Source organism: Ammodytes marinus (assembly GCF_949987685.1).
Source record: "Ammodytes marinus genome assembly, chromosome: 17".
In the NCBI taxonomy this organism is placed as follows: domain Eukaryota; kingdom Metazoa; phylum Chordata; class Actinopteri; order Uranoscopiformes; family Ammodytidae; genus Ammodytes; species Ammodytes marinus.
Window position 1 is genome coordinate 11,285,076 of NC_137221.1, and position 17,524 is coordinate 11,302,599.

General features: G+C 38.4%; 2 protein-coding genes across 5 annotated transcripts in view; one reads left to right on the forward strand and one right to left on the reverse strand.

Annotated features, from left to right (window-relative positions):
- The window catches only part of ptk2aa (protein tyrosine kinase 2aa), a gene marked incomplete at its 5' end in the record, with an annotated part of 58,028 nt that extends 45,941 nt beyond the window's left edge, over positions 1 to 12,087 (forward strand). For all 4 annotated transcript variants that reach the window (XM_080045441.1, XM_080045440.1, XM_080045442.1 and 1 more), the window contains 13 exons: positions 97 to 186; positions 369 to 573; positions 917 to 1,028; positions 1,154 to 1,228; positions 2,748 to 2,855; positions 3,175 to 3,279; positions 6,084 to 6,146; positions 6,882 to 6,921; positions 7,438 to 7,541; positions 9,366 to 9,521; positions 9,692 to 9,772; positions 10,099 to 10,184; positions 10,272 to 12,087. In XM_080045441.1, coding sequence (XP_079901567.1) covers positions 97 to 186; positions 369 to 573; positions 917 to 1,028; positions 1,154 to 1,228; positions 2,748 to 2,855; positions 3,175 to 3,279; positions 6,084 to 6,146; positions 6,882 to 6,921; positions 7,438 to 7,541; positions 9,366 to 9,521; positions 9,692 to 9,772; positions 10,099 to 10,184; positions 10,272 to 10,398 — 1,352 coding nt within the window. In that variant the 3' untranslated portion in view covers positions 10,399 to 12,087. The remainder of the gene's footprint in view (positions 1 to 96; positions 187 to 368; positions 574 to 916; positions 1,029 to 1,153; positions 1,229 to 2,747; positions 2,856 to 3,174; positions 3,280 to 6,083; positions 6,147 to 6,881; positions 6,922 to 7,437; positions 7,542 to 9,365; positions 9,522 to 9,691; positions 9,773 to 10,098; positions 10,185 to 10,271) is intronic.
- Positions 12,088 to 14,271: 2,184 nt separating this feature from the next.
- On the reverse strand, positions 14,272 to 16,813 carry rplp1 (ribosomal protein lateral stalk subunit P1). The gene is made up of 4 exons (XM_080046050.1): positions 16,603 to 16,813; positions 15,600 to 15,674; positions 14,891 to 15,002; positions 14,272 to 14,400 (listed from the first exon to the last, which is right to left on the reverse strand). Exons 1-4 carry the CDS (start codon positions 16,672 to 16,674, stop codon positions 14,315 to 14,317), a joined length of 345 nt encoding a protein of 114 aa, XP_079902176.1. The 5' UTR covers positions 16,675 to 16,813; the 3' UTR covers positions 14,272 to 14,314.
- Positions 16,814 to 17,524: the final 711 nt, after the last annotated feature.

The following is a 17,524-nucleotide window of genomic DNA, read 5'->3' on the forward strand; positions in this document are numbered from 1 at the left end:
TGCTGCGCCTTCCTCTAGTCTCCAATCCTTTGAGTGACATCAAACACTTCAAATGACAGAGTCATTGACTCCATACACTTATGACCTTTGTTTCAGCTTCTAAAGGAAAACTTCCGATCAAATGGATGGCTCCCGAGTCCATCAACTTTAGGAGATTCACCTCTGCCAGTGACGTCTGGATGTTTGGTGAGTTATAATGAGTTATATGGAAAGATATAATAACAAACGACACATCTTCCACAGCTGCTAACATACAGTATTCAGTCTGGTTTAACATCATGCTCTGTCGTTTGTTACCCTCTCCTTCAAGAGTGTCACACATTTTTGTTTTGCGTGTTTGCCAAAAGTTTTTCTGTCTCTCCATATAGGCGTGTGTATGTGGGAGATCTTGATGTTCGGCATCAAGCCTTTCCAAGGGGTGAAGAACAACGACGTGATTGGCCGGATAGAGAACGGCGAGCGATTGGCTATGCCTCCACAGTGCCCGCCCACCCTCTACAGCCTGATGACCAAATGTTGGTCCTACGACCCCAGCAAGAGGCCGCGATTCACAGAACTCAAAACACAATTAAGGTATTAAAAATGTGTTGGACATTTGCATGTCACATTTTTTATTGAAACAACATGTTGTTTTATATCTTTATGCTATTAAATGTATTCAGTACTGGGCCGTAAATATCCATTTTCATTTTGTTCATTGTAATAATTGTTATGACATAATTGTATAAATAAGGACAATAACAAATTCCATTGGTAACAATTAGGGATTAAAAGTGTGGTGTGACAGACAGACTGTTGCTCAATGCTAATGCATTTATATATATTTCCTATAACATTTAGGATACATTTATATTATATTTATTATAGTATAGATGAAGAAGTAGAGCACTTGTTAATATGTGCATAACCTTTGTAGCACCATCCTGGAGGAAGAGAAGCAACAACAAGAGGAGAGACTGAGAATGGAGATGAGGAGACAGATCACAGTGTCATGGGACTCTGGAGGCTCCGATGAAGCTCCTCCTAAAGTAAGACCCAATGATCCACTCATCCACACACTTATCCTTGATTGATTTTAGATTATTTTGTATTTCACTACACCGATTCTGCATGGTCAACAAATAACACCAAACTGTTCTCTTTCTGCCTGTAGCCCAGTAGACCAGGTTACCCCAGTCCTCGCTCTAGTGAAGGCTTCTTCTCCAGCCCCCAACTCAACCACTTCCCGGTACAGAAAACACACACACATTCAGAATAAACAAACAAACTAACACACACACACACACAAACACAAACACACACACACACACACACACACACACACACACACACACACACACACACACAAACACAAACACACAGCTCCTGTAGTGAGAACACTGTGCTCCTCAGTTCCCTCTCATCCACCGTGGCTGTAGCAGTGAGTTTCTCCGCCTCCCAGGGGTTTTAAGTGGCAACAGCAGCAGAGAGGAAGATGTGCAACGTCTTACAGGAATCTTTTAAGAATTAACATCCATTCAGTAAAAGACAGCAAGGAAAAACACTGATACTTATTTAAGATATATGTGCAGTGTCAGGAAAAAAACAAAGTGTGTTTGTGGTAAAAAGAAAACACAATTAGACACTACAATTTCCATTTGGGGATGCAGAAAGTTTTAGTTTTTTTAATTAATTTATCTATTCAATTATCTATCTATCTTTCTGCACACTTGTGCAGCTATTGTCAATGCTAAATTTGCAGGATCAACAATAAGTGAGGAAAAAGAAAAACTAGTTCTGCTTTTTTATTTTTTTCAAAATAATGTATTGCTTGATGTCAACAGACAGTTGTTAAGAGAGCAACCTTTAGAAACCTCAAGCACATTTAACACAGTCTGATGTCAGAATGTGTTGGAAAACAACAAGCCTGTGCTACATGTGTCCAAGTCAGACAGAGAAATATGAAGTGAGAGAAAATGAGAGGGACTTTGAGGGCAGTCATTCCTCATAAACCGAGCAGACAGCGGCATTTCCTGTAGTGCTAAAAGCTACTCTCTTGCTCTCTCTCTCGCTCTCTCTCTTTCTCTTTCTCTCTCGCTCTCTCTATCTCTCTCTCTCTCTCTCGCTCTCTCTATCTCTCTCACACACACACACACACACACACAGACACACATCAAAGCCACTCTCCAGCTCTTATGGCAATAAGCTGTTTCTCTCCCTCTCACTTTCTTGTCCTTTTAAGGAATGTATCATTTTAACTGCTTTATAAGTCAAACTTGATCATATCACACGCAAGAATAACATCTATATATTTTGCTAGCCGACTGAGAGCAGCTGAAGTGCTGCACATGAACTCATATGATTCTTTGAGGCCTCATGCCAGATCAGGGCTTGTTATTATTAAACATTTTTACCTTCATTTCTACTATGATACTGAGACTCTTCTATGAGTCTATTTGGAATTTAGGTCATTGAATATTTTGGAAAATCACGATTTTTGTTTTGGAATACAGATGAGGAAGGATACAGCAGTTTCAGTGTGTCCTCTTAGATAGCATCAGTTCATTTCTACACATATTTTAATGCGTTTCAAAGATGTGCTCAATTCTTCTGTCAAAATCCAACCTTTGTTTTTGAACAACCAATATGTATTGTTCATCTAATCGTTAGAATACTTTAGAATTTGCTCTTGTGCCAACAGCTTTTTTTCTCTAACCGTGGATTCCCTCCTTCCATTCCTTCACATTGTTCTTTCTGTCTAACTCTAGCCGTCAGCCCATGGTGGTGTAGGAGGAGTAGGAGGCAGCTATCCTCCCAATGATTCCTGGAATCAACACAGACCTGAGCACACTGCTCTGTGGAGCCCCGGCATGGAGGTACACACACACACACACACACACACACACACACACACACACACACACACACACACACACACACACACACACACACACACACACACACACACACACACACACACAAACAACCAAGGCCTCATCTTTCATACTGTCTGCAGTCAGGAAAATGTTTAAAATGGCCACTTGATCCCTGTGCAATCATTTGTATTATGTATTTAAGATCATCACATCTTCAGTATAATATGAAGATGATTGATGGTTATCATGTTGCTGTCCTTAACCCTTATTGACACAAGTCCAACATTGACTCATTGAAGCCCCTCATGTTTCCAAACAGGACGGTGGATGTGTGGGCCATGCTCTGATGGAAGAGAGGCTGATGATGCAGCAACAGCAGATGGAAGATGACCAGCGATGGCTAGAGCAGGAGGAGAGCTTCATGGTAACAATACACATGACACACAGATACTTGTATATAAGCTACTGTGTTCAGTTATTGTCTGGCAATGTTTATGAGCAAAGAACATGTTTTGTGTGCTTTATAAATGGACCCTTTGAGGAACATTTTATTCAACCAGGTCATTGTGTCTTTGGGTCACCATGATACTACGTTCATCACTTCAAACACAGTCTGACAGAAAGCAAACACAGAACATAGCCCCATATGAGCCTTACAGCTAATGAGATCTAGATCTACTTCTGTCTGAGGCTTTTTATTAAGAGCTTGATGTAGCAAGCAAGAGAGAAGGTGAGCTTAAGTTATTGTCTTCCAAGTAGATTCTAGTATAAGGTTATGTAATGGAACATCTGATTACTTTGGTCGTCCAATGACAATTTTTTCTGTCACTTATCACATTGGTTTGTTGATCAATCTATGCTGAGATAGTTCATTTCATTTCATTTTCATTTTTTATTTTATTTCAGACATATCAAAAACAATACAAAACTAAATGAAAAGCACAAAAATACAACAAACAAAATTTATGTTTAAAAGACTTCACAAAAAGAAAACAAATGATCTGCATTGATGTGACATGCCCGAAAAGGAGCAGGAAGAAGTATACACTTATTTAATCCTACCCCTTTTCCATAGTAAAAACTAAAAACCCCCAAAAAAGTGTTAAATTAAAGAAAGAATTATAGAAAAATCTGCACATAAAATAGTGGCCATCATTTGCACTCAGTCGGCACTTTCTTTTTCCACTTAGTGAAACATCTTTCAGTGTGTTGTTGTTGCCAGATGAGTTTGAGAGGATCTTTGAACCGACTCACTTGCCGGCTGATTTATCACATCAGACGCTGAAACGTCCCCAAAAGAAGCCAAATCACTGCTCTAGCAAAAACAAGTCTGTTTTTCTTGTGGTCTTGCCTCAGGTCAGGTTGTGTGTCCTCTTGGTTTGATAAATAGTTTTTGATCCAGGTGTAGGAAAAAACACAGTGATGAAGTTTCCTCTCTTTATCCATCATTGCTGTCACTGACACATCTTGTCAGCTTGCCATATTTAAAAGGCACATTTATTATCTTGTTTTTGTGTGGTAGCGACTGTTTTTTTTTCTCCCAATCTTAGCTTCGATGTTGACTTGATTATCTTATTTCCACAAGCAAGTTGTGAAACTTAACTCTTTAACCAATTTCTAGTGATTATTCTTATCCTGAAATATATATTTTTAATTAGTGTTAAACAAATACACATATTATACAGTGTCTGCATAATGTAGAAAAGATACCAGGGAATATTTACAGCCCATTAAGTATTCTTGAATTTTAATTGAGAATTGCGCTTATTAACATTTCAGTAGGAAATAAGCACTTTCTATTTTCTCTGCATTTATTAGTAGAGTGAAGCTGCTGTAACGAGTAACTTTAAAAATAAATGTTGTACACGATACTTACGATACACAAATAATGTATGTCAAATATGTTACACCGACATAAGTAAACATAAGTACTACCAAAACAGTTTAAAATAGCATCACTTCAACCAGCTGCATTCAAATGTTGATCGCTTAGTAATCCATTAGCAACTCATCAGCAATAATAATATAAAATATATTATCTTAAAATGCGGTGAGAGAAGCCAAGATTTGTAGTTCAATTATGAATGCAGGATTTAACTTGTAGTTTGGTATTTTTTTTCTCTCAATACGTCTTCTTCTACTATAGACTTGTGTCTGGCCAAGGCGAGTTCTGTCTGTGAAATGTGCAAGAAAGGTTTGTGATACACTGAAGGGAAGATCAACATAAGAACAAAAATAGAAGCACGCAGTAAGAGAAAAGTAGAGGCCTGCAAAGACAGAGACGGAAGTTTGAGAAAAAGGAACAAGAGCTGGAGGACAGAAGGAGGGAGAAAGGAAGTGGGATTGGCAAGAGCCTCGGAGAGGGTGGAACCAACAAGGAGTCACCCATCAGGGAGAGAGAGAGAGGCATATGCAGATGGATGGAAAAAGTGGGAGGTAGAGAGAAAGAGAGAGGAGAGAGGGAGGCGGTTGGATCTTTTCTCTCCAGCATTTTGACTCTGTGGCTCAGTGGAGCTTTTCCTCCTCTGGAAAATCTTCCTCTCTTTCTGTGTCTTTTCTTTTCCTCCCCCTCCATTCTTCCCTGACTCAATTTTTCTATCTTCCTCCGTTTATTTCTCTCAGTTTCTCTGCACCATCTTCTACTTTCTTTGGTTTTCCTCTCTGTGGTCTCTCTGCGTCCTTCCCCTTTCATCAGTCCTTCTCTCTCTCTCTCTCTCTCTCTCTCTCTCTCTCTATCTATGTCTTGAGTTTTCCTTTTGCTTCTGTTTCTCTTTCTCTCATCCCTTTCTGTCCCTATCTGAGCCTTTCTTTCGATGGCCTCCACTCTTTGCTCTCCTCCTCCCGTCTTCTTCAGCCTCTACTCTCCCAGGATGCATCTGTTCAAGGCGTGCTTCACCAAAACGGTACAGAGAGAGAGAGTTAGGAGTAGGGCTTGGGATTTATTTTGTTAAGTGTCACTGTATGCTGATGATGGTGATGTTTACTTTCTGAAGCAGCGTAGATGGGAAAGATGAGGAACTACTGCAGGTCATAGTCATTGGTGGAATTAAAATTCTGCACTTGGCTGATCAATGGTGCATTCTTTTGGAGAAACGCAGTGTTTGGTTAGGAAAAGATATAACCAAATAGCTTCTTTTTTACGTAACTGTTTATTTTTGACATAATTGTTAACTGGAACTACTTACAACAACTTGCAAGTTATTTTACATGAATGTTTCTTTCTTGCAGAAGACCGAGGCCAGAAACAGCAGAGGAAGCATCGACAGAGAGGACGGCACACTACAAGCACCGGTCAGTCAGTGTGTGTGTGTGTGTGTGTGTGTGTGTGTGTGTGTGTGTGCTTGTATGTTTGTTTGTCGATACTTGCATTGAAAATAGTTAGTTGACCTGTTTGTGAGTTTCTTGAGCTCCATACACTGATGCAAAAGGTAAAACAGAGTCCAAATGTAATGGAAGAAATGCTGAGAATAGAGGAAGCTCTGGAATCAGATGAAGAAAGATTATAGGAAAGAGGAGAAAGGAAGAAAAAGTGCAAGAGGGAGGCAAAGGGAAAGTATTCAGTCCGTCTGTCAGACACAGAGAGAGAGAGAGAGAGAGGGGGGAAACAGTGGCTGGGAGAAGGAGGGAAAGTATTTCTGTCGGCGTGCCAGGGAGGATACTGCCTACACACCAGCCACACGACCACAGAGGGCTCATGGGAACTCTAAACCCAGACACACTACACACAGTCCCATTTCACTGTCAATGTTGGTTGTTGAAATATCCTTAAAGCTAAGGCAAAACTCAGCATCTCCACTCTGGGTCGACTGGAACTGCAGCCGAGTCGTTGTGACGTTGCTTGTGGGAATTATCATTGTCTGATAGCAACTGCGAATATGTTGGAGTTTTTTTTATTTATTTTTTTTATTTAGCTTGTGAAATCAATGTTATATCAACTATGTTTGGCAGTGTGTCCACTTTAATGACTATGTAATGATTAACTGAAGGTTTGCCTAACTCTGTGTCTGTGTGTTTTTCTCTGCACAGGGCGGAAGCCAACATATCTACCAACCTGTAGGGAAACCAGGTGAGACATATATTACATTACTATAGCATTGTCATAAGCTTAATGTACAGAAAGTATCAAAAGTGAAAGTTCTTATCGTACAGAAGTACATAGAATAATGATAATATTACTTTTGTTCCAATATTGCATTATTGGTTATGTTAAAATTAGCTTTACCTCAACCTTTTACAGCGATAAAAGGATGGTTAAGTGTTAAATAGTTTATACATTGATAGTAGGATCTCACATTTCATAAACTGATCATATTTCCTATGTTAAACTATAATATGCAGGCTGTACAAATTTTGGAAATGCATTGGATTTGAGGTTTAAAGGCAGTGATAAATTGCAAAAGTACCTAAAATTGTACTGAAGTAACAGTACTTGAGTAAATTTACGTAGTGGTCACATACTGCCCAATACTGCAAAAGCAGCATAAAGGACCTTTTAGCATGCATCCTATATACTCCTTACTGAATGATTAGCTTTAGTTAGCTTTAGCACATTACATACTCATATCACACTTCTTCTTTTCAGAACATGTGGCTCCTCCTAAGAAACCTCCGCGCCCCGGAGCTCCTGCTCACCTCAGCAACCTGGCCAGTCTGTGCCCGGTGGACAGCTACAACGAAGGGGTCAAGGTATATAAGCACACGATACACATACATTTACAGAATCTATTCCCACGTTTATAAAAGGATAATGTGTTCAAGATCATCTCTGTCCTTCACTATGCTTTTACTTATCTAAGTTTGGCAGTTTGGCATTTTATTGTGTTAATCTTGCACGCTTGCTTTTGGACATTCCTATTCTAGCATGTCATTTTTTTATGAGTTGACTTCTTCAGCTGTTTGGCATTGTGCTGATGGGTTGCATGCTGTGCTGTGCTGCCTGTGTTTTGGCTTTGGCCCTAATGTGCTGTCCCTCTTCTCTCCCCCTTTTTTTATACTCTTTCTCCCCCTCTGTCATTAACATCCATCCATTCCTCCATTGTTCTGTTTCCCCTTAAAACACCCTGTCTTGTTCTTCTTTATCCTGCTGTTCTGACCTGCTACTTTGCCTCAATCTATCTATCACCAAATCAATCTTTTTTTGCCCCATTCCTCCCAACCACCCTCCCCCCCATCCCATCCCCTCCCTTCTCCTCAACCTCCCCATAGCCGTGGAGGGTAAGCTGATCTTTGTGTGTGTCTGTCATCGCTGTAGAGTTAGTTAGATAACCATTATTATCATGTGCTTAGAAGATTGAATTGTACTGGCGTTATTTTTCTTTACCAGAGACTGAAAAAAAAAACACTGTTGCCATGCAAAATTAGAATATTTGAGTGTGGAAATTCGTTTAACTACCAGTGCTCGAAGTATCCAAAAAGCTGGTAAATTCATGTCTGAGTTGGAATGATTTTGTCACAAAAAATATAAACTCATTTCACTATTTCCTATTTAGAGTAATACATACTATTTAATCACAATCACACGCCTGACTGTAAAATATCCCTGGTAAAGAAAAATAAAAATAAAATGTAAAAGTCATAGATCAATAGAAGCATTGTAAACTGATCACTGTATGTCTTCCATTGCGTCTTTTTAGATGGTAAATATAGTTGAAATGAGTGTGGCAATGTTACAATCATTAACCCTGTCATAGGTGTTGTAGAAACATTCACTGAATGTTATGTGATGTGTGATCTCCACAGGTGAAATGTCTGTATCTATGTTTGTCTCTAACATTATACTGGAACTGAAGTGTGTTGTTTCTGGCTTTTGTGAGAGACTTTATTTTCACAAAAGCACAAAAACTGAGTTGTGGATGAAGCTGATTTTTTCATTTAAATCAAAGCCCTCCCTTCAGCTCTTTCTCATTAATATATTGGCCTTAAAATATCACAGCTTTGTCGGTAGAAGGACCAACACAAACTTCATGTTTCCAAAACATATAATTTTAGTTTTTTGTTTCCAAAAATGACCATATACGGAGATTCAGAATTGGTAGTAGGTTCATGACCCTTTCACAAACACTAAAACATTTGTTGTACCATTTGTATCAAAACTATTGCCTAATGCAGGTTGAACTTTGAGTCTGTCACTAGAAAACTGACCCTGTCTGTCCTGCATTCACACTGTACTGTACTAACAACAACCCTACATACTCTTGCGCCATAGTAAAAAAGTCAACGTATTTAGTATGTAGGTACAGTAGGTAGAAATGCATGTTGACAGAAATAACAATCCGAGGCTTGTGTGTGTAAGTGAGTGTGAGTGTGTAAATCTAGTCCGATACTGCCTCCCAGTGTTGTGTCTGTCTAACTACAATCGCCTTTGTTGACCCTGGTAGCATATAGACTAGAGCGTTCATTTTTTAAATGGTAAAACAATTTCTAAAATGGATTTGTGGAATAAGAATAAAATAAAAAATATAAATGGTCTGTTTCCTCGTTATAATAATCAAACGTTCCTCATTGGAGCAGTTGCAGCCTCAGGAGATCAGCCCGCCCCCCACCGCCAACCTGGACCGCTCCAACGACAAAGTGTATGAGAATGTGACGGGATTGGTTAAAGCTGTGATTGAGATGTCCAATAGGATTCAGCCCGCAGCCCCGGAGGAATACGTCCCCATGGTCAAGGTAGGATCAGTATTAAAAAATAAATTAAAAAAGTCATTAAAGGAAGAACTTTGTCATTTAAGCTCACTCAAACAGAGATGATTTTATAATGATGCGGTTGTGTTGAAGTATTTAGATACATTATATAATATAACTGAAGACTGATGCAAACGTGTGTGTGTGTTTGTCAGGAGGTGGGTCTAGCTCTGAGGACTTTGCTAGCGACAGTGGATGAGACACTTCCTGTGCTGCCAGCCAGCACACACAGAGAGGTAAACAAATACACACACACTCACACACACAATTTAAAAAAAGTATAATCGAGGTTGAAGATACAAAACAGTGTGACTAAAGGTGGGTGACGTACAAACGCAAACATGCAAACACATATAAGCATGAATTAAACATATTATGGTTATTATATTCCCCTTAAATAAACTGAAAGTCTTGTCATTCGTTTTACAAAATGTCTATTGTGACTCTCAATTTTAGCAATGTGTAATATTGAATGTACATTGAAGTGTAGTGAAGTCTGTTTTCTGGTGTTCTTTTAGAAAAGTTTATTGACTTTTTTTTTTCTTCTTTCTTTTAATCACAGATTGAGATGGCCCAGAAGTTGTTGAACTCAGATCTGGCTGAGTTGATATCGAAGATGAAACTGGCCCAACAGTATGTGATGACAAGGTGGGTACTAATACCTATGTGATGATTTTACTACTTAACTTCCAAAGCAATGGTGACATAGTTATTGTTTTGTGTTTTCTCCTACAGTTTACAAAAGGACTACAAGAAACAGATGCTAATGGCGGCTCACGCGCTGGCAGTCGACGCCAAGAACCTGCTGGACGTCATCGACCAGGCGCGGCTCAAGATGATCACTCAAAGCCGCACACATTAGCTCCCTGTTGCCGCAGAGACGGAGAAACGCAGTGGCCCCTTAGCCAATCACAAAAGAGAAGAGAACATTTGGATGGATATCAGTGACGGGACAGTTGAAAACTGATGGGACATTGGACATCAGACACGAAATGACTGAAACAATCAGCTCCCTCACACATTCATCATTTCCTTTTTTTTTCCTGCTCTCTGCTGGCAGCCATGTTTCTGTCAATATTGTGTCGTTTTGTACTTTTGTCGCATTATTTTTGCTTTTTGTATCCAGAGAAAAAAACGCTCCTCTTCCTCATCACGTATCCTAGAAGATGAGTATTTGAATTTTTTTATTTTTTTTTAATCATCTTTTGCTCCTTTTTAATCTTTAAGTGAATCAAACAAAGGTTTCAGAGGCTCGCTTGAAGGACTGCACACATTTTTTTGTGAATGGAACGCTCGGGAAATCTGCCACACAGACACGACTAAACACTTATGCAGGATGCAACAACTGGAACTGAAGAGCCAGGATGAGGAAGATAATGAAGATGATACGATAATGTTGTTGTTGTTGTTTAAACATGCTTTTTATATCATTATTAATTATTCTTATTATTGTTGCTATTTTCCGCGTCGACTCTTTCAGTATGTCTCCGTGTCAGTTTTTCAGTCTCCCTGTTGAAATGGACAAATATGATTGATTTACAGCTGCTCAAAATTGTCATAATTTCATATTGTTCTATTTTTTCTCTAATCTTCGTCTCTCTCGATCTCTTTTTCTCAGGCACCAAGAGATGGCATGAAAATGAAAATGTGGATTTTGAAGAACAAACTTAATGTCACAGGCCACTTTTTTTAAGTTAACTTGCATAGTAAATATACAAAGAAGCTATATTTTTTAAACTTTCTGAGGCATGAATTGTGAGTAAATATATGAGAGGGATAAACAAGGAGGGGGAGGGAAAGGAGAGGGGTGGAGGCAGGCTGGATTTCAACCCGTGTCAAATGAACTGCATTGACAAAAAGCAGAACGTTACACTCCAACATTGATTAAGATTGGTTTAAGCAGCAACTCATCTGTTTTCTTGTGTATTGCTTTATTGGAAATCTATAATTCTAGCTGGTTGCAAACTTTCAGTCAAGCCATCTTTGTAAGATTTTTTTAATCCAGGAATTGGATTTTCTAGACATTAAATAGTCAACATAAGTGACTATATGGGGGTAAATTACAGTTGCGGTTTCATTTGTGACTAAAACGGATTGGAAGTTAATTGGACCTCAATTTTTACTTGTTTTTACGGATGCATTTATATGTTACAACTCCCACCAAAACCAGGGCCAGTTACCCAAAACAAGTATTTTTAAAAGTACTTTTTAAAAATGGGACACGTCTTGTTGCTGGGGTTTATCGTTGAAATGGTTGATGTCCAACATGATTTGCTCTAAATCTCTCCCCATCACTTCTCCTGTTTCTCTGCCCTGTCTCTCTACCTCCCTCTACTGGACTTATTTATACCTTTATTTTAAATTCCTTATTCCTGATCCCTCAACCCCACGTCTACCCTCTTTCCCTTCTGTTTTTCAGCCTGGTCTTCCTCTCTCCTCCCTCTCCCATTCTCTCTCCATTCCACTGTTCCCTCTCTCTTGAGGTGAGCAGGATTCTCAGGAAGGAGTCACATGTACAGTTGCTAAACCAAGCAAATAAAACACTGTTATTATTATGAAAATTGATTTCAGGGTCTTGTCTCTCTTTAAGTGCGTCTGTACCTAATGATTTATTTTAAAATGTCCATTCTCTGAATATGTCTGTGTGTGTTGGAATGAAAGTTTGAATGTGCCTGAAGAGTTTTTCTAAATGCATCAAGTCAACACAAAAGCCATACTGACAGGTAGACAGTACTTGCATCTTCTAACACTGGTAAAATACCTCATTCTTTACTTAACTGTCCACAGGTGTTTCAAAGCATCATTAGAAGAAACAAATATTCAGATATAGTTTTGCACACAACCGGGTTCACTCAATTATCTGAATCTAGGAATAAACATTCACGTGTCATTTTCACTCATTGAAAGTTATCTTGGTCATCCAGATTTCAGTTCTTGATAAGGTTGTGCTTTTTGAAATCTGATGGGCATACAGAAAAACTAACACCAATATTGAACATAACTGAAATTTTGATTTAGTTGAGTGCATAACTTTTAATATGTATTGATCACTGGTAATAAAGATTAAAATAATATTCCACATTTTAAACATCAGTTAAGGGTATAAAGTTAATTGATCTTGGAAAACAAAAGTCCTAAGGTTCTCTTTACTAGCTTTCTGAATCTCAAATTGGAGCCCAGTACAAATGACTGCTCCCTCATACTATTGAAATGCCATAAACGGATTAATGCAATATTTTCACTTTCAACAAATAGACAAGAGAATCTGCTTATAGTTAGGTTTAATAGATACTTACCCAGGGGGCAAAGTGATTTTATGGACATGGAGCGTTGTAAAAGGTTGTTCACCAAAAATGACATCTAGGACCTTCCACGATCACAACCTGGGTGGACAACCTTGTCAACAAGCTGCTGGTAAGCTACAGTGGGCCGACATAGCAAATCAGAACCACTGTTTAAGTGAATGGGGGTGAATGGGAATGGGCTAATGGGGAATTTTTTGAACTTGTAGATATCATTATGAAACTTTGCCAGTTGATTACTGACATTAAAACAACAACTTTTTGTATTACAGTATTTTCCAAAATGTTTAAATAAATATGAAAAATCATCATTATCTTACTAATGATGCGTAAATTTGCATATCTGTAAAGCCCCAAAATCTAGATGTTGGAAGAAAACAAAGTCAATTTGTTTTTAAATTTTGAAAACAAAACAAGTGTCCAACTGCCTGAAGCCTTTCCTAATCACAGTTCAAATTTGATCAATAACCCATAGAAAATAATTTTTTTTACACAGTTACATTTCATGTGCCATGGACCAAAAGTGTCCTTTTGGAGTCTCCAGCTGGTATTTTAGGAAACGGCTAGACATTCCCTTGGAAAAAACAGTGTAAAAAATGTATTTTCTATGGGTTATTGATCAATTTTGAACTGTGATTAGGAAAGGCTTCAGGCAGTTGGACACTTGTTTTGTTTTCAAAATTTAAAAACAAATTGACTCTGCTTTTGTCCAACATCTAGATTTTGGGGCTTTGCAGATATGCAAATGTACGCATCATTAGTAAGATATTGATGATTTTTCATATTTATTCAAACTTTTTGGAAAATACTGTAATACAAAAAGTTGTTGTTTTAATGTCAGTAATCAACTTGCAAAGTTTCATAATGATATCTATACGTTAAAAAAATTCCCTATTAGCCCACCCCCATTCGATTAAACAGTGGTTCTGATTTGCTCTATGTCGGCCCCCTGTAGCTTTCCAGCAGCTTGTTGACCAGGTTGTCCACCCAGGTTGGGATCGTGGAAGGTCCTGGATATCATTTCTGGTGTACAACCTTTTACAACGGTCCATGTCTGTTTTTTTTTTAAAAAAGGGCTTTTGCCCCCTGGGTATACTGCAAGGAAGAACAAACGCTGCAATACAACTTATCATTTTGTTTAGGGCTAGCACCATCAGTGGCACTAATACACTGTTCATTGGTGGCAATGTTTGAGCACAATTCCTGCTCATTTATTCGTAATACATGCCCCACAAATAACCTGTCTGATGCTTTTATATACTATCTATGGTCTGATACACTTATGTGTCAAGATTTTTTTTTAAATGCTGCAATGTAAAACACTTATGTTTTACAGTGTAGTGCAACAAAAATATTCATAACACATGATGGTTATGCATCACTATCAAATACTATATAATGGAGAGAACAAATTAGAGTCAGACAAGGGAGCCTTCATTTTTGTAGTTTTATTGTGTTCTTACAAAAACATCAATTTTAATCAAAGAGACCGAAGCCCATGTCATCATCTGACTCCTCAGCAGACTCTTCCTTCTTCTCCTCTTTCTTCGCCTCCTCCTTGGCTGTAGAAACAAGAAAGGGAATGGTTAACACAGTCAACGATGAAGAGTTCACAAAGTCACATTTGTAGAAAGCAATAGGAGATTTGTAACAAACAATAATGGGCTTTTCACAATGTGTTGGGGAAAAATAAGGGAAAAGCTGGTAGTTCAATATATTTTTTTTTAAATGCGAGGACTGGCAAGGAATTAGAAAAAGGCTGTTGCACCACTTTAGTTACCGTACTGAACTGACTTAACTCATGTCTACACCTAGCCTGCCTAAGGTAAGCTCAGCCCCATCCTTTTTTTTGTTGATTGAACTAGACCTCTACACCAGAGTCCAGTCTTTTAGAGGCACAAACACAAAATAAGCCATTGATATAATTCAAATCATCATTATTATTATATCCCATTGTACTGTTGCTATGACACACCTATTGGAAGTTTACTAATATAAAATGTTAAAGCCCATCTAAAATCTGCTTTCCACTTTGAACCATTGTTCAGTTACCTGGTGCGGCGTCACCACCAGCAGCTCCTGGAGCAGCCACGGCACCAGCTGGAGCGGCACCTCCGGCTCCAACGTTGCAGATCAAGCTGCCGATGTCAACGCTGGTGAGAGCCTACAAAACCACACATGAAAAAAAGATCAGCCATTTCACGGACACAATAATTGAAAAGGACAAAGCACTGTTGGTTTGAACTTCAAGAAACACAAATTATACATTTGAAATGCCTTTTAAACAGATCCTTTTGTAAACTCAATTCAGTGTGCTATCCCAGTACATTTGCCGTATTAATTTTAATTGTCAAAAGTTGTTAGCGTGACACACCAACATGTTTAAGATATATGTACAGTAGGCTTCAGGTGGAATCTAAACTCATCTTCATCTTAAGTACTGACATATATTAAAAAAAGTATATGAGATTAAGCCAGTCAGTGAGAACATGCTTTGTAAGAGCTTTTGCAAGTATTACACCACTCAGTTACATGCATTACTGGATGTCTGTTTCAACACTTTAGCACATATGCATTAAGGATGTCTGATTGTTTGAAGCCACTTATAATCATGTTCAACATTAACAATTTGTTACTGTATTTTCCAAACTGTGCCTAAAACTAATGATCATCCATGGAAAAATTAGCAGCTGCTTCTCCCAGTCAACAGAAACCTGGTGTATGTGACATTAATTCAACCACATTGTGTGCGTTCTCTCACCTTGGCGAACAGACTTGGCCAGAAAGGCTCCACGGTGACATTGGCAGCCTTGATCAGGGCATTCAGCTTGTCCTCCTGCAGACACAAAAAAGCCATCGTTACAAAATCTACTAAATAAAGAATACTGACTTTATGCAAACTATTAGCAGACAAAAAGAAACAAGCTTGGAGCTCTTGATTTATCACTTCACTGTTCTTTTGTGCAACAAGGCAGTTCCACTTGTTTTAATAGAGGGATGCTCAATCGATAAAGACATCAGATTGGTCTCTTGACTGAGACATCATTTTAGATTCAATATTAAAATGTATTAATGTTTTACTGCAACCCTTAAAGTGATTGATGATGTTATCGGTACTGTAGTATCAGTATTACATTATCTCTTATGTTCCTGATAAATACAAACGTTTGCACCACGTCATAGTGATGCTGAGCAGCATCCACGTGTAGCAACACTGTCAAATAAGTTGGACAACTATCTCGGGTGTTGTGATAACCTAAGAAAAACACAGGCAGACACTAGAATACGGTAGAATAGTCTCAAATTAGTTAACTACCACACTTTCACGGCGTTACCCCGCCTGAAAATATAAGCATGGTCAGAAGTATTCACTAGCTTAGCATTAGCTAGCATCTGCCATTGACTATATTCCTGTAGACATCACGTAGTAAGTGTACGTCTAAATGTGTAGTATTAACAATAACTGGAGCCAAGCTGTAAATATAACTCGTGAAAGTCACAACACAGACATGAGCTGTACTGATACAGAAACGTGGCCTTGCGTTAACACAAAACATGCCGCCATATTGTCCGGTAGATTAGACTGTATGGACACCTTTACAGCTAAAATAGTATTTTGAACAGATTTAGTACTACACCAGCTGGTCAATAGAGTCACAAATATAACCGCACTACCATGGCATTCACATCCAGCACAATACTGCTGACGGGCCAGTTAAGCGGTAAAGGCTGAGCTGTCGGGGGAGGAAAGCCGAGACACTTACGGTGACGGTAACTTCATCGTCGTGGAGGATCAGAGCGGAGTAAATACAAGCTAGCTCGGATACGGAGGCCATTGTAGATATTAGATTTTGTGTTTGTCAGGTCGGATGCCTAAATTTGATGGTGCTAGTCGCCGGATTGCAGACCTTAGCTTCTGGTGAAGAACCAAGCACCTTTAGGCACGTTTACTTCCTAATGCGGAAAAGGGAAGAAAAGAGGGCGGGAGCTAGCTATATATACTCTGCGTCAGGGCTGCGTGGATCCAACGTCTCTACGCACACAAAGTGACGAAAGACGTAATTAAATCTCTGAAGCCCTCTGTATTTGTCCTGGACATGCATATATTTCTCTGCTAAATTGAATCCACTTATTCAAAACAAAGGCCCCTGTACAATGAAGCATCCTGAAACGTATTTTGAATTTTACATTTATCTCTTTTACTTTTAGATATTTATCCTACTATCTTTGTTTCAGTAGCAAATACTAATAACTATAACCAAAAATCTAAATAAAATCAAAAATGTGTACAGAAATTTGTTCTTAATAAATAATTGTATCTTAATATTTTTACACTATTTTAAAAGTACGTCTAAATAAATCTGAACAGTTTCAAGTTGAATACTAGTTCATACATAGTACTGTATATTCCAAATGTGTGAATATGAACATGTTTCCAAACCTCTAGATGTACTATGTACCATATATTTTTAGAATTTGATACTGTGGGTATTTGTGTATATCCTGCTGCTATATCAACACTTAATAAGATGCACAAAAAATAATGTCCTAAGATGTTAAATATCCAATGCAAACAACATTTTTAATCCGTACATTTTATTCAATCTCAAACAAAAACAGACATTAAAATAATTAAAAACAAGGCAAATCTCTGGCAAATATATCTAGTCTACTGGCTGCATTTGC

What these genes read in the sequence shown, in the direction of transcription:
- rplp1 (XM_080046050.1), bottom strand. Translation starts at nt 16,674, where the DNA reads ATGGCCTCCGTATCCGAGCTAGCTTGTATTTACTCCGCTCTGATCCTC. An exon ending in ACGATGAAGTTACCGTCACC is followed by an intron (nt 15,675 to 16,602) that starts GTAAGTGTCTCG and finishes TTGTGTCTGCAG; the next exon opens with GAGGACAAGCTGAATGCCCT. An exon ending in GGCCAAGTCTGTTCGCCAAG is followed by an intron (nt 15,003 to 15,599) that starts GTGAGAGAACGC and finishes GTGGTTTTGTAG; the next exon opens with GCTCTCACCAGCGTTGACAT.